Source organism: Mastigoproctus giganteus, chromosome 3, assembly GCF_048544385.1.
Source record: "Mastigoproctus giganteus isolate SK-2022 chromosome 3, ASM4854438v1, whole genome shotgun sequence".
Lineage (NCBI taxonomy): Eukaryota > Metazoa > Arthropoda > Arachnida > Uropygi > Thelyphonidae > Mastigoproctus > Mastigoproctus giganteus.
In genome coordinates, this window is record NC_143577.1 from 70,977,022 (window position 1) to 70,992,501 (window position 15,480).

A 15,480-nucleotide genomic window follows, 5' to 3' on the forward strand; every position below is an offset into this window, starting at 1 on the left:
CTAGAAAACCATAACCTTTTGTGCCCGGTGCAGTGTGCTTCAGGAAACATAGATCAACCTTGGACCTCATGATTATTAAAATAGAAAACAACACTTAGTCATGATATGCTTCGATATCGAAAAGGCATACGATACAGCCTGGCGCTATGGCATTCTCCGGGACAGAGGACAGCTCCCTGGTTTCATCCAGAACTTTTTACAGCACCGAACTTTCCAAGTACGAATACAAAACACACACTCAAAGGTCTTCCTACAAGGAGTACCACAGGGGTCAGTTCTCAGTGCCACCTTGTTTGCAATAAAAATACTCTATAACCCAACAGATACCATCCTCCATAAATGCAGCTCTTTACGTATACGATTTCAGTATCTCTTTCCAATCCCAAAACATGAGAACAATAGAACGTCAGTTACAAGGTAAAACATAAACAATTTGAGCAACTGGGCTTAAAAAAAATGGTTTCACGATCTCCACACAAAAAACTATAGGCGTGCACTTCTGTAGGAAAAGAAACCTTCATTTAGATCCGGAATTAAAACTTAATGGACAGTTAATCCCAATCAAGTCAACCATAAAATTTCTTGGACTTTTTCTTGATAAAAAAAACTTTTTTGGAACATATAAAATAACTACAAAAAAACTGCCTCAAGAAACTAAACCTTTTGAGTCTTGTCCGCAACGACCTGGGGTGCAGATAGAGTTACTCTGTTGCGATTATACAGAGCCCTCATAAGATCTCGACTAGACTATAAACCCCCCATGTATAACTCAGCCAAACCGAGTGCCCTGAGGTGGCTTGGTCCAGTGCACCACAGCGCTTTACGAACAGCATTGGGAGCATATCGCACCTCACCAGTCCACAGCCTATGTGCAGAGACTCATGAACCACTGCGACTCCGGAGACAAAACTTGCTGTTATACTACGCTGCTGGCGCACTATGGCCATAGTTGCCGATGCGCCCAATAAATTCCGAAACAAACAAACAAACTACGCTGCAAAGATAAGATCAATACCTGACCACCCGACATGGACAATCCTACACGAACCAAATTTGGAAAACTTATATAGAGCTCATCCAAATGCTAACAAACCAGCAGGCATATATGTAAGAGACCTAATCCAGCAACGTAATTTAGATCTCAATCAGATAACAATTTCTCCTAAAATTCCATATCCACCTTGGGATACCATTCAAACGATATGCGATCTCCATATGCATAAATGGAACAAGGATTCCCTACCTACACAATTTCCAACAATTACAAGCAGCCTACAGGGACCAACATTGTAATTCTACCCTGATATGCACAGATGGTTCCAAAACAGAAACCAAAGTAGGAATAGCAGCGAAGTTCCCGAATACCATCATTTCCAAACTACTTCCAACTGAGTGCAGCATTTATACGGCAGAACTGGAGGCTATACAACTAGCCATGAGCCATATATGGCTAACCAACATCGCCAACAGTATAATATTTACAGATTCGTTCAATGCTCTGCAAGCCTTAAAGGATAACACCATAACTACCCATCCGACCGTATGTAAAATACATAACACGCTATCAAAACTAGCAAAGCGAAAGCAAAACATATGTTTCTGCTGGGTTCCCGAACATATAGGAATAGATGGCAATGAACTGGCAGACCAAGCAGCAAAACAAGCAGAAAGCCCACTCAACAGTACCATAAAAATACTGTACTTGGACTATAAAATTACAATTAGAAATAGTGGCGAAAAACAGTGACAACAAAAATGGCAGGAACAGGCTGGTAACAAATTATTACAGATAAAACCGTTGTTATAACAATGGAAAACCAGTACAAGAACCAACAGGCAAGAAGAAGTTATACTTAGCAGATTAGAATAGGACACACCAATGCTACCCACTCCTATCTGCTCCGAACCGAATCTCTACCTCAGTGCTCTGACTGTCACGCAGTGCAAACAGTCCAACATATTCTACTTGACTGCCCTAAATTTGCACGAGAACGTCAGGTTACCTTTAAATCCTTAAATGTAACGGACACATTTACGAACAATATTTTCAGATAAATCTAATATATCCGAAGTCTTTCAGTTTCTGAAACGCATAAACTACTACAATTTGATATAAAAATCATAACAAAAGACATCCTTGAATAAGCCAAAAATCATAAATTTGGCGCATTATAGCCATAGAAGCTGATGCGCCAGTAAAATATCCAACCAACCAATCCGTGATGCCCAGGGCGCACTGCCGTAGGCACTATTTCAATATTTCTTACAGCTAATAGGTTATAGCAAAAGATAAACAACAGCCAGCTCAAAAGGTCACTCACTAAACATTCTCTTCTGTAGAGAGTGGGAAGCATTGTTTGGTGACCTTGAGCCGCCCGTTGCTTTCTTTCCTCATTTAGTATAGTACGCCGCACCAATGTTTGTTGAATTGCACTTTCCAGAAGTCAGTTGTGTGTCTGTTCCAAACTGCATTTGCACCTGTAAAATAATTTGCTATTGTAATTAGAGTGCGCAATTTAATTAAACATTCTGTAAATTAATGAAGTATTGGTGAGAAAAAAAAGTCGTTTCTATGTAAACGAAGTTGGATACTCCGAAAAGACTCGACAAGGATGGATCTAAAAAATGCTGTTTGAATTAAGGCGAGAGAACTTTAAAATATTAGGAAACATAAGTTCTCACTCCACTTTAAAGAAACCAAAATTAGAGCTGATACACATGCATTATGGTTATGGTTTATTCAAGAAAGATGACATGAAACTCAAGGCAGCGAACTCAAAAGCAGCATTAAAGCAAAGACTTTGGTCTTCCAACAACAGATTGAAGGGGCAGAAGGCGTTACAGTAAGTTTCATGCAAGTGTTATCTTAGCGCCACCCGAGAACTAACTCGTCTGCTCATGTGTATTATGTCCATAAATTTTGTGTTCTATGGTCAATTTGCCTGTTTTTCTTGACGGAAAAACCCAAGTGTCCAAGGATTGAACACTTTACTGTTCACGTCTTAAATGACTAACTCTGCCAGGGAAGGGGAGCCGACCGGGTAGCCAGGTGGGTAAAGTGCCTGCCTGGTAACCCAAAGGTTGCGGGTTCGATTCCCGCCTCGGGCTTGGATCAAAGTACTGCAAAAACCTTGGGAGGTGCATTATGGCCACAGAAGCCTAAGCGCCAACAACTATAAAAAAAAAAAAAAAAAAAAAGGGGAAAAACCCATAAAAGCTTCTCCCGTTATTGACAGGATTCGAACCCATGCCTTTTCCATCCGGTGTGGGAAGGACAGTGACTATAACCACTGTGTGATACCCGCATGAACTTTAACTGCAGGTGACGAATGGCTTTGGCTTTAAACAAAATGTCATTGTATTGAGTATTAGCTGGGAGAGATTATCCGCTGATCAGTCTGCTACTTAAAAATTTAGAGATGATTTAAGGTAATTTGTTAAGAAAGAAAAACTGATTGGAGAACAACTTGGAAACATGAACAAAAGCTGGTCTAAGTTTTACAACCTTGAAAAGAAGTGAGAAAAAAAACCTTGACAAAAGAAGTGAGCCTGCCTCAACAGGATACAAAATATCCAAAGAGGGAAGTCGCGGTAGTATTCGAGTTTGAACTCACAGATTGCTGCTTTTTGTTGTTGGTAAATAAACTAATCCTAAAGCTTTTAAAAATATACAATTTTTCATTGAACAATAACTTATTCATCATTAGCACCATCATGGAACGAAATTCCAAGTTGAACGTTCACTGAATCTTGAAAACTTTGGCCTGAAGTTAACAACAACAATGAAAGTCCTGAACTACAAGAAGACAGTGGAGAACACAGTTCATTTATTGATTTCAGACAAGTTGAAGGTTCGGAGATATACAACAAGAAGAACAATGGATCCAAGGATGTTTTCCAAGGAATCTTCGTCGATTTGTTGGAAAATGAAATTACGGACGATACAGAAATCATATACACCGTAAAGGAAACAGATATGAAGAAAAGATTGAATAAAATCCAGGACCAAAAATTTCTCATGCAGCAGCCAAAAATCCAGAGATACAACTTTATATTATATTTATCAAACAACAGCATGATTCAACCGTCAACGATGTGATTTTTTTTTTTTTTTTAAAGTGGAGGGTTGGTTGTTTTTTGTAGGGTTTTAGGCGCATCAGTGACTCATTTTGCGCAGCATATATCATGTCTGTAAATTGGGTATGTTCTACGATCGGTCTGCCTCATCTTCTGGATGAAAAACTGAAGCTTCCATGAGAAAAAAAAAAAACTATGCAATCCTCTCATGAGGCAGACTAATTTAACCATGGAGTGAAAAACTGCCCGTAAAAGATCCGAGCGTCATTGAGGGGATTCGAACCGGCGCCCTTTCCGCCCGGTGTGGGGGAGGATGGTGTTTATACACTTGTAACAAGATTCTAGAAAAAAATATATTTTTTTTTATTAAAAGAACTGACATTTTAATTCCGAAACAAATTTAATGATTTCTTAAAATCTTGCACTTTATTAGAATGTAAGTAATCTTACAAAAACATAAGATGTAAATTGTCAAAAATGTTCTTACATTCAGCTTCTCAATCACGATCTCTGAATACTCAAGTTTCATCTTACTAATTACATTAGTTAAAAAATCTTATCCTGCATGAGAGAAACTCAACACGACCCACCTGTTATAAGCAATTGCTTAAAGCTCAAAGAACAACAAACATCTTTCACCATTATCGTTGACCGTGTAAATGACCTGCGGTGTAATCCTGACAACTGGAAGAAACCAAAGTTGGCCTGGAACAGTGAATAGAGAGAACAAAGACTCTCTTAGGAGTTCAGAATCTGTTATTTCACGTAAGGATAGTGGAGTTAACGACTGTTTTCTTTTTGTTTTTTTTTGGCTTCATGACTAAAAGATGGGTCTTCTGTTTGCTCGTGAATCTCTTCTAACAGTTAACGATGCGAAGTAAGACGGTGGTCATTGCTTTAAATTGGTCCTCAAACTGTTATAAAGCTGAAACTGTGTGGTAAAGGACACAGAAGTCCTCATAGATATTCAATGATATTCACAACCAAGTTTAAAATGTTGACCATTGTAGGAAGATTTATCCACAGTTTAATCTACTTAGAGGTCAACAAAACTGTTATAAATGTATGTTTCATGTACACTGCTTTACTAGAATATTTGGGAATGCTGTTAATAGCAGTTGGACCTCCCCTAAGGCAATAATAACATCAGTTCTTGGTTTCGATACTACAGCTATACTAAGCACGGCCATTCCATTTAGATTCGGCAGGGAAGCGCTTGCAGATTGACATAGATTTCCTAATATTTTGGTAGCGCCTTGTACTATTGCAGAATATGGCTGCGAATTAATACTTTTCGAATTTTAACTATTGCAAGGTCCTACATAAATTGATCAACCAAGGGGAGAATTACTAAGGTTAACAGTTGACTTTCTCACTGCATAATTATCAAGAACTATTGAAACAAATTTCTGCAAGCGGGGTCGGTTTCAGGCCCCTTAACTCAGGTGATGTCTCTGAGAAATAATTGCCGCAAATTTAGCTTTAAAAGGTGTAATTACTTCTCAACTTTTGACGCTCTGTTTCGTTAATCATTCTTGAAGTGGGAGGTAATTAAGAAAACTCCTCGAGTTTGAAAAGCATGATTTCATTATTCTTTCTAACAGACAATTTCAGCTGAGCCGTCTTAAGGTTAAGACGTAACGAAAAATACCTTTCATTAACCGTTATTTACTCCATTAATAACTTGGCGTTAAATGATTGATTCGGTTTCTCTGCAGTTAGGTAAGCAGCACAACAAGTTTCGGGTGGGTTTGAATAGAAGTAACCCCTTTCTCTGTTAATAAATGGAGGAATAGAAAGTAAGAAGTATTGAGAATGACAGCAGGGGACACATGACGAGAATGTCACCTTCAACTACGTCCTACCTGACAAGCAAACTTAGGTGGGAAGTGACTATCACACAGAGATGTCACTTTTCCACTTCTCCGTATCACAAAGCTGATGCAAGACAATCAACAGCTACTGGGCTATTTTTCTTTTTATTTCCTTATGGATTTATCCTCAAGGTTGTAATTGATTTTGATATATGCTTAAATACCGGATGTTTTCACCTAGTATTTAGGCAGAAGGTTGGAAGAGTTGTAACTCGCGTTATTTTTCGAGCCTTAATGGTAGCAAGAAGAAGGAATAAAATATCCCTAATATCCCTCTGTTTTTGAAAGGGTTGTTGTTGGGTTTTAGGAGCATTGATGACTAAGTCCATGTTGCTCCGTGTATGCTGTCTGTAAATTGCGTGTTCTGAGGTTGATTTTCTGTTTGCTGGACGAAAAACCCAAGTTTCCGGGAGAAAAAACATTGTACCCTCGCCTGAGACCGACTAACTCAGTCACTTTATGAAAAAGACCCATAAAAATTCCATTTCATTCGTGGGATTCGAAGTCAGGTATTTTCCACCTGGTGTGGGGGAGGACAGCGATCCTACCTACCTACACACGAGGGCTTTTGAAGGAGATGGTTAGTGAGTGGTCGTTTCTAAACTTGAAGTTTGCTAACTGTATATTTTTCATATTCTAATTGTAACTAATTTATATTTTGATTTCATGGCATTCATATATAACGCGGGATCATCTAGCGCCAATACCGGCAAATGCATTACCACAAGGTGTAAAATTATTCTCTTGACTTTCTGCATATATCTAAATGTGCTAACTCTTTCAATGATAATCAACTAGAGTAGCATTTTCTCAATTTATTGTCAACTTAGTAAATCTTATGAGTTCTCGGAAATACTGAGACAACTTGAACTTAATTTCTTAAGAAAATAATACATACAATCAATTTTGATTCAAAATAGATAAGCGGATTGACAAAACGATTCGAAGCTTCCAGCTTTGAATTATGACTGGTTCATACCTTAATAACTAATGCGCTGTGATACGATGGGTTAAGAAACAACCAACCAGCCATGAAAACTGAATATATATATATATATAAAATTAATCCATAAATAAATTTTCTATTTATTTATGGATTACAGACGACCAGCAGGATCGTGTATCTGAATAATGCGATTCTGTTGGCATCACAATTATCTGCAACTATTTATGCTTATGAATAGTTTCAGATAATAAGACAGTGTTAAAAAGCTTTGTGGATATATTATAATTCTTTTTGTAACATGTTGGTCAGCTACACTGTACTGCCACTTTATTAGGTACACCTACGTAGTAACGTGTTGAGGCTCCTTTAACCTTCAAAACAGCTTGAATTCGTCTAGGCATGGATTGAACAAGATGCTGAAAACGTGCAGGAATCGAATACCATGGAGACATGAGTGTGTCACGCAGTTCTTTGAGATTCGACGGAGGTGTAGGCCTGCAGCGAACAGCCCTTTCCACCTCATCCCAAATACGTTCAATAAGATTGAGATCCGCGGACTGAGCGGGCCACTGCAGCAAAGAAAAGTCATTGTCATGTTCCTGGAACCATTCCATAATGATTCAGGCTTTGTGCACCGGCGCATTATCCTGCTGGAAGTAGCCATCTGACAGGATAAACTGTCAACATGAATGGATGCAATTGGTCAGCAACGATGTTTAGGTAAAGATGGCATTCAGACGTGAATCTATGGGTATCAATGGACCCAACGTGTTGTTTTCGCCAAATTCTGAGCCTTCCATCAACATGATGCACCAGGAACTTCGACTCGTCAGACCAAGCAACTGTTTTCCAATCGATAGTTCAGTGCTGGTGTTGCTGTGCTCCACAGGAGGCGTGCTATCTTGTTCTTCATTGATAACAAAGGTACGCGATGTGGCCATCGGCTGTTGTAGCCCATTCGCGACAAAGTGCGACTAGTGGTCCGTTGCGATATTTTGTTCTGCGCACCAAGGTTGTATTCTGACGTGATGTGCGGCATTGTGCCCGTCTGTTTGCTTGCACAATTCTAGCCATCCTCCTCTGACCTCTCATCAACAAGCGATTCTCTTCCACAGGAGTGCCTTTGAGAGGATGTTTTTGTTCGTTGCACCATTCTTGATACACCCTTGAAACTGGTGCGTGAAAAGTTCAGGAGAACTTCGTTTCAGAGATGCTTTGTCCAGCACGGCCTGCACCTACTACCATGCCACGTTCGAAGTCCGTTAGATCACTCCTCTTCCCCATTCTTGCTGCGGTTTGTACGCTTAACTTATACTACTAGTAAGTTTGTTCTGCTGCATTTATATCCACAACTGTGGTCATGTGACTTGCAACGTTGTGGGCCATACCATTTGTGGGCGTGTACCTAATAAAGTGGCAACACAGTGTATCTGTTCTCTCTATAGGTGATAAGAATGAACCTGAACTTTGATTTGTACGGATGCTCAGAGGTTATCTAAATCGAATCTTTAATTGATTTAAAAACTGGAGGCAAGATAAATAACATTATTTTTCAGATTTTCTACAATTGTTGATATACTCTTTCGTGCTTTTAAGGTATGGGAAATTGTCAAACAGTATATACTTAAGAAAACATGTCGATGGTTTAAATCGTGATGTATCGGACACCACATCACATAAAAAGTGATTCTAGCTGACAACATTTAATAACTTTAGTATCAGTCTCGTGCAAATATATGTGGAAAATAACTTTCCTACGGCAGAAGTTCAGAGCTGAATAAATTACTCCCGCTCCTAAGGTTAGATATTGCTGTCTGCTTTGGCTCTTCATTCCGCTGTCGGCAAGACCTTCCCATATACTTTTCGTTTCAGTGGAACGATTCAGATGACTGTTATGAAGGACATCTGTCGGTGATTTTAAAGATTGCTTTTTTTGCAAACATGTAAACATATATTCATTCTTTCACAAGAAGCGAAAACTACTTTTGAATATATGGAAAACCGAAGTTCCTCGTCTGCAAATGACTTTCGTATACAGACAAAGAAAAGCATCAGTTTGGGAGAAGTGGAATTCCTTGGATTCCTTCCCACAAATAAATCAATGTTTTTCTTCTTCGCAAGACATCAGCTAAGAGAGTAAATTGCCAGAGCCTGTCACCGGTTCAAAATCTTTCAGAAATTGTTTAGGTCTGTGCTCGGATTTTTTTTGTTCTTCTAATAGGTACTTAGAAGTCTTTTCGGGCACATTCAAATCATAATAAATATCAAACAAATAACGTCTAGCTGATTTTGTAGCCTCATTTCTTTTATGTACCGGTACATAAACGAAATTATCTGTTTCTCTTACTTGGCTTAGCTATCCACAAACGAAACTTCATAATACAAATCTATTAGGATTCTCTTCTTAATAGCATTCCCACGAGACTGAAGGAGATGGTGTGTAGTTTATCGAATTTATCCACTGAGACAAATAGAGATTTGTAAACATCGAGTCTAAGTAAAAATATTTCCGGGCTAAATGACAAGGGAATAAAACTGCATCCATCAATATTTAAATACAGAATAATCGTACTAAACTGAGCACGTGATTAATGTTTTATTTTCACCAATTCCGGTTATAACAGTGACAAGTTTATTCTTTAAAACGAATGTGCAATAAAAGCGTCATGGCATTAGAATAAATGCTATTTTTATGATTTTATTATTATTATTTAAAAATATTTTAAAAAACAATGAGAATCAGAACTTTTCTTATCCATTTCAGCTAAATAATTTTAATTAATAAAAAATAAATAAATAGAATATTACGCTGCAATAACTGAATAGATAGGCAGATTCTACTTACCTTTATATCTCATATTCCTGTACATAGTTGGGCATTCCATCCCCTGTAACAAACAGAGCAATGATCGAAGTAAAGCTCATCACAATCATTACTAGTATTAGAAAGGTAATTATAAATGTTAATTCCTCTACAAGCTCTACCATATTGGCTACTCTCATCCTGAGGCTGCGTTAATTTGAGTATCCAAGTAAGTGCTCGTGGCAAGTGAAGCAAGCATACTACAAACTAAAAGTAGACTAATTAACTGCTGATTACTACGTTAGAGACAAGTTTCCCAAGTGCACAGTATATTTGCGTATTGTTAGATATAATATGGCCATTGGCAGTTTCATATTTCGGTTCCTATCCTCTAATTATTCTATGCACTAATACCCTTTTCAACATAAGTTGCGTGGTTTCTACATTCAGAACATAATCTTGAGGTTATCATGGCAGGTATTATGTTACACAGTGCGTATGTAGCTAAAATGTATTATTTTGTATCTTTTAAAATGTATTAAATATCATTATAATAAATTTAAATCATTCTTTACTACCGGAATGTACCTATGCATTCATAAACGAGGTACTTTCAAAAAGGTTCGTACCCTTACCTAGAAATAACAGCTCTAGAAAGGTAACTTCGCAGGAACTTTAATCCTTTTCTATGTACTCTCCATGTATAGTAGCACATTTCTCCAATCTATGGATCAGTTCTTTAATTCCTTGATCATAGAAGTCCGCACTTTTTTGCCTGAAACCACGATTCCACGTCACTGATGACTTCCTGAGACGAATCAAAGCAGTGTCCACGCAGTGGTTTCTTCATTTCACGAAATAAGAAGGGTGGATGCTGCAGTAGTTCGAAGCCGTACACAAATCTAGCAGTTGGCGAGAACATCGCATTCACATTGCTTCTTCAAAGGCGTCAGCAATCTTGGAACCCATCACGCGGAGACTTTAGGCATGCGTAGATGGTCATGTAAAATGCTGTGGGCAGACCCATAACTAATTCCCACTGCATTTGCGATTAAATGAATTGTCACATCTGTCACTCAGCACCAGCTGCTCAACCTTTGCAACCATCTCACTGTCTGTGGATGTTGATGGCCTTCCTTCTTTTGGCTCGTCAAAGACACTGGAATTCCTGTTTCCACTTTTTTACAGTGTCATAGGATGGACAATTCTACCCATACACAACTTTAATTTTTTCGTCAATTTTCTGAGCTTTCTTGCCATGCAAATGCAGGAACTTGTTCACTGCTCGATACTCCACTTTGTCAACCATAGGATCCTTCCTCAGATTCCGGGCTCCATCTCTGGTGTACGATCACCTACGGAAATGAAAATTTCACATGTTAGTTATTGAACATATAGAAAACTTATATTAAAAACTGCATCTTCCTACTGATGTTTTATCTAGGTCAGGGTACGAACTTTCTGATACCCTCCCGTAAATAACATTTGGCGGACATCCTGCCGACTTCGGAATTGGTCGTTGTAGGAACAAAAAATTCGGATTCGATAACTTTATCGATATTTTGAAACAGTGAAAAGTTATTTCCTAGAGCGACAGTATCAGATGGAAAAGAAAAAAAAAGTGATTGACAGCTAAGAGAACGTTTGAAAATGGCTTTTCCGTCCAAACTGTAAATAACGAAATTGGCAGACAGTTGCTTGAGCTTCCTTTTCGTAGTACGATGTTAAGTTGATAGTTTTTCAACTTAACTTTGCAGAGAGATACCTCCTTCTACAAGAGGCGATATTATGATATCCTCCAACATTGTCCTTCCACTACCGATGCAGTTTTATGGAGCAGTACTTTTCTTATTGCTCTTAGTGAGAAGACCTGGTAGGACTCATTGATCAGACCAACGTGGCATGTCCATGATGAAATACTTCTCTGGAACCCTGCCTTATAATATTGCAGATTATTCCACGAGGACTTTGTGCTGTGCTGTTGTGTAGTCTTCAAAGGAGACCCTATAATGTAATAAATCTAATACATAAGCTCTTTGTGGTATATCACTAAGTTTTATAACAGCGAGGAGTTTTTGTTATTAACGTTTTATCAAAAGTTGCTTGCAAACCTCATCTGTGACTAAGTTATTCTCTACAAGTCGACTTTGAGTTGCTTAAATAACTAACTGAGATATGCTATGATTAGTGGAGTTTTTCAGAAAATATAGATATAAACAATGGTGTAAGAACGGGGTCGATTGTAATGTTTCAAATCGTCGCCTACTATAGTTGCTACAGCGGCCAAGAGACACAAGCAGGCTTTATCTCCGTATGAACTATGGGGGCCATTTATAATATTTGCAAATAGGGGATGTCTTTAACATATAGTTTATCACAGTAACGTTGATATTATTAACTCATGCGTTTATAGATTTTTATCTTAATTTGAGGGAAACTTCGAATGATTTTGAAATTTGGTGTTCTTGTTCAACCAACGGTTGTGGCGTACCGAGTGATATAGTAAAAATATTGAGTCGTATATTTAACGACAACTGATAAATAGCAATTACTAAGCAGCTGTTCAAACAGACTGATATACACTAGCCTATAAAAATCATGATACATCCCACTGATTGAAGGAAACTGTGGCTACGAAATATGCAAGCATTTTAGTCTATAAAGGTGTTCAGCAGTTATCCGTGTGGAACGATGAGCGCATGTAAATAGCTAACAAAATTTCAGTGAAGAATGATAATTGGATGTCATGTGAGGAAAATGCCCGTTTGCGCTGTTTCTCGGGAATTAAACACTTCCAAGTCGATAATTGGCAACATACTGAATAAATGGAAGTCCAGCGGTGAAACCTAGCACACTACACGATCAGGTAGGTGTAAAATAATTACTGACAATAACCAACGCGCCTTGAGATGGCTGGTTACCTACCCTCGATACAAGAGAATATGAGGTACAAGCAGCTAGAGACAAATCTGTTTTGAGAACACGTGGAAATCTCAAAATGGATTTTCTTCGAACTTAACAGGGAAAGATCTGTGGCCCAAAAGCATTTTGATAACGAAAACAATTGACTCATCGACTGGCATGGTGGAAGCTACACCAAACCTGGATTGTCAATCAGTTCTGCAGAGTGATGAATTATGTTACACGCTCTTCCAGTATGGCGTACGCATTTGAGGCCCTCGTGGATAGCACAGTCGCCATCTTCCCCACACCGGGTGGAAAAGACCCGAGTTCGGTAGATGTGAGGAATTTTTATGGGCCTTTTTCACAGTGTGGCCAAGTTAGTCGATCTCAGGCGAGAAATATAAATTTTTTTTCTCCTAAAACCCTACAACAACAACAATGCATTTAAGTATGGAGGATGGGATGCCTAAAGAACTCTTACTACTTGAATCTGCGCGGGTAGCACAGTGGTATCGCCACCATCCTCTCCACACCGGGTGGAAGAGGCTCGGGTTCGAATCCCGTTGATGACCCGAGGAACTTTAGTGGGCTTTCTTAACTCAGTGGCTGAGTTAGTCAGTCTCAGGCGTGGATAGAAATGTTTTTTTTCCTCCGAAAAGTTGGGTTTTTCGTTTAGAAAAATAGGCTGATCGAATCGATCATAGAACACATGCAAATTTCCAGACATAATAGACAATGCGCGGCAGATGAATTTAATTATTCGGGTGTCCTAAAAATAATAGTTTGGTTTTTACTACTTGAATGTATTGTCCCAACTTCAAACTAGAAGGTGTCACGGTATGGGATGCTTCTCGTAGTATGGACTAGGTTCACCGGTTGCAGTGCATAGAATCATGAATGATGCTTCTTACATTGTTGTTCTGGAGAGTTTTTGTTCTCCCTAAATTGTGATAGATTTATGGAAGCGGCCCTTAAACATTCTACATCACAAACTCCATGTCACAAAGCAAGGATTATCAAAGATAATCAGAACATTTCAATGGCCAGTACGGAGTGCCGACCTCAACTTAATTGAATAAGTGTGGGTGAACTGTAAAACATAGAATTAGGGAAAGGCCAAGATGCCTCTCTTCGTTAGTGGAGCTGATAAATGCTTTAAGAGAGAAGTGGAGAGCACAATACTACTAACTTTCCACTGGAAATTAGTAGAAAATCATCCTAGACACGCTTAAGAAGTTATTGCACCCAATAGTAGGCTAACACACTGTTAATTGCTTTGAATAAATGGATGTTTTGTTAATTATGGTAGGTTGGTGTACGATTACAATCGCAAACAACCTTTCTTGTATATAAATTTCGTAATTTCATATAAATAGCTTCATTATAGAAGCAATTGCAAACAAAAAGTTGCAATTGACCTCAGTTTACCTAATAAAAAAATGTCTTTCCTTGCGTTAATATCGCACACATTAATGTTTGTATAATTATGAGAAAAGATCACTTATTTGTATTCCTGTGCTGATTATTTAAAATATGGTTAATGAAATTAACCATATTAGTGATAGTGTTGCTCACATTAACTTTCTAAATAAGCTACAAGTCAGATTTAAGATAATTTTTTATTGAAAATGTAAAATTAAGAAAACTTAATCAATTAGTAAAAAGCTCTTGCTATTTTTTAATATTAAATTAGTAAAATTACTTTAAAAGATAATTAAAAGACATTTATGGTGAGCAACATTTTTTACCAAGTCGAATATAAATCAAAGAAGAATTGCTTAATATTGGTGGAGCTCGCAGTTTAAGAACCAAATCCCATCTCCTAGTGGCCTCGGTGTAGCACAGTGGTTACAATCACCGTCCTCCCATACGTTGAGGAAAAGGCCAGAGTTCGAATCCCGTCAATGAGGTGAGTAATATTTATGGGCTTTCTTCACAATGTAACTGAGTTGGTCGATCTCAGGCGAGGGTTATAACGCATCAATATGGACAATATATTGGCGCGTTATAGCCCTAGATGCTGTGGCACTTAGCACACACACCCAATGACCATCTTGACATTTTAAATAAGCGAAACCATTGTTTTATTAAATAGACGAAATCATATACTTAATTCCGCTTTTATTCAATTTTCGCTATATATTTCCAAGATCCTTCAGTGTATTCTGATTTATATTTAATAAGAATTATTAAAATTATTTAGAGTTAGTATCCTCAGGCTCAGTCGATTGCCCAGTATGCACTATCGATTCTACTTCCAGCCTACATTCATGACCTTGAGCCTTTCCCATAAGTATCTTAAGACCAGGAAGAAACATGATTGGAAGACGCAGCAGATGAATCGAAAATATTAAAAACGATGGAGTTGGGCTAATTTTCAGAAGACCGTCTGTAAACAAGAGACCAGAACGTGCTGCGATAAGGTCAAGAGTAAGCTGGTATAATTCGTTATACTTCTCGAAGTGCAGACATACCTTGGAGCCTTATGCATGTAAGGAGTTCAATGCAAGAAGTGCATGTGTCTTATTTCACTGCTGTGCACGCTCAGCTAATCCGGAAATACGATCAGTTATTGTAGGATTTTTTTCTTCTTCCTTCGCTTTTTCAGTGAAGAGCAATCGTCCTCACGTACGAAGAAGAGTTAAGTTTCTTGTTATTGTCGTGACACGCTCCACTGCTCGATGCCAAACGCTGATGCCCGAGTATTTCTCTGGTGTGTTTGCAGGAAATGAAGCAGAACACACACTGGAGACGATAAACGATACCCATTCCGTGCACTCTACCAAACTAACACACAAGAAAAATGCTTCCACAGAACTGCGACAGACAACTCATGAATTCTTAACGTTCAACCTATACTTCGCCACATCCATCTG

The 15,480-nt window shown here is 38.3% G+C and overlaps 1 protein-coding gene across 1 annotated transcript in view; it reads right to left on the reverse strand.

Annotated features, from left to right (window-relative positions):
* LOC150088074 (putative carbonic anhydrase-like protein 2) overlaps positions 1 to 15,480 on the reverse strand; it is a 277,372-nt gene that overhangs the window by 25,931 nt on the left and 235,961 nt on the right. The window contains exon 10 of the mRNA XM_090370006.1: positions 9,743 to 9,785. Within this exon, the coding sequence (XP_090226132.1) occupies positions 9,743 to 9,785 (43 nt within the window). The remainder of the gene's footprint in view (positions 1 to 9,742; positions 9,786 to 15,480) is intronic.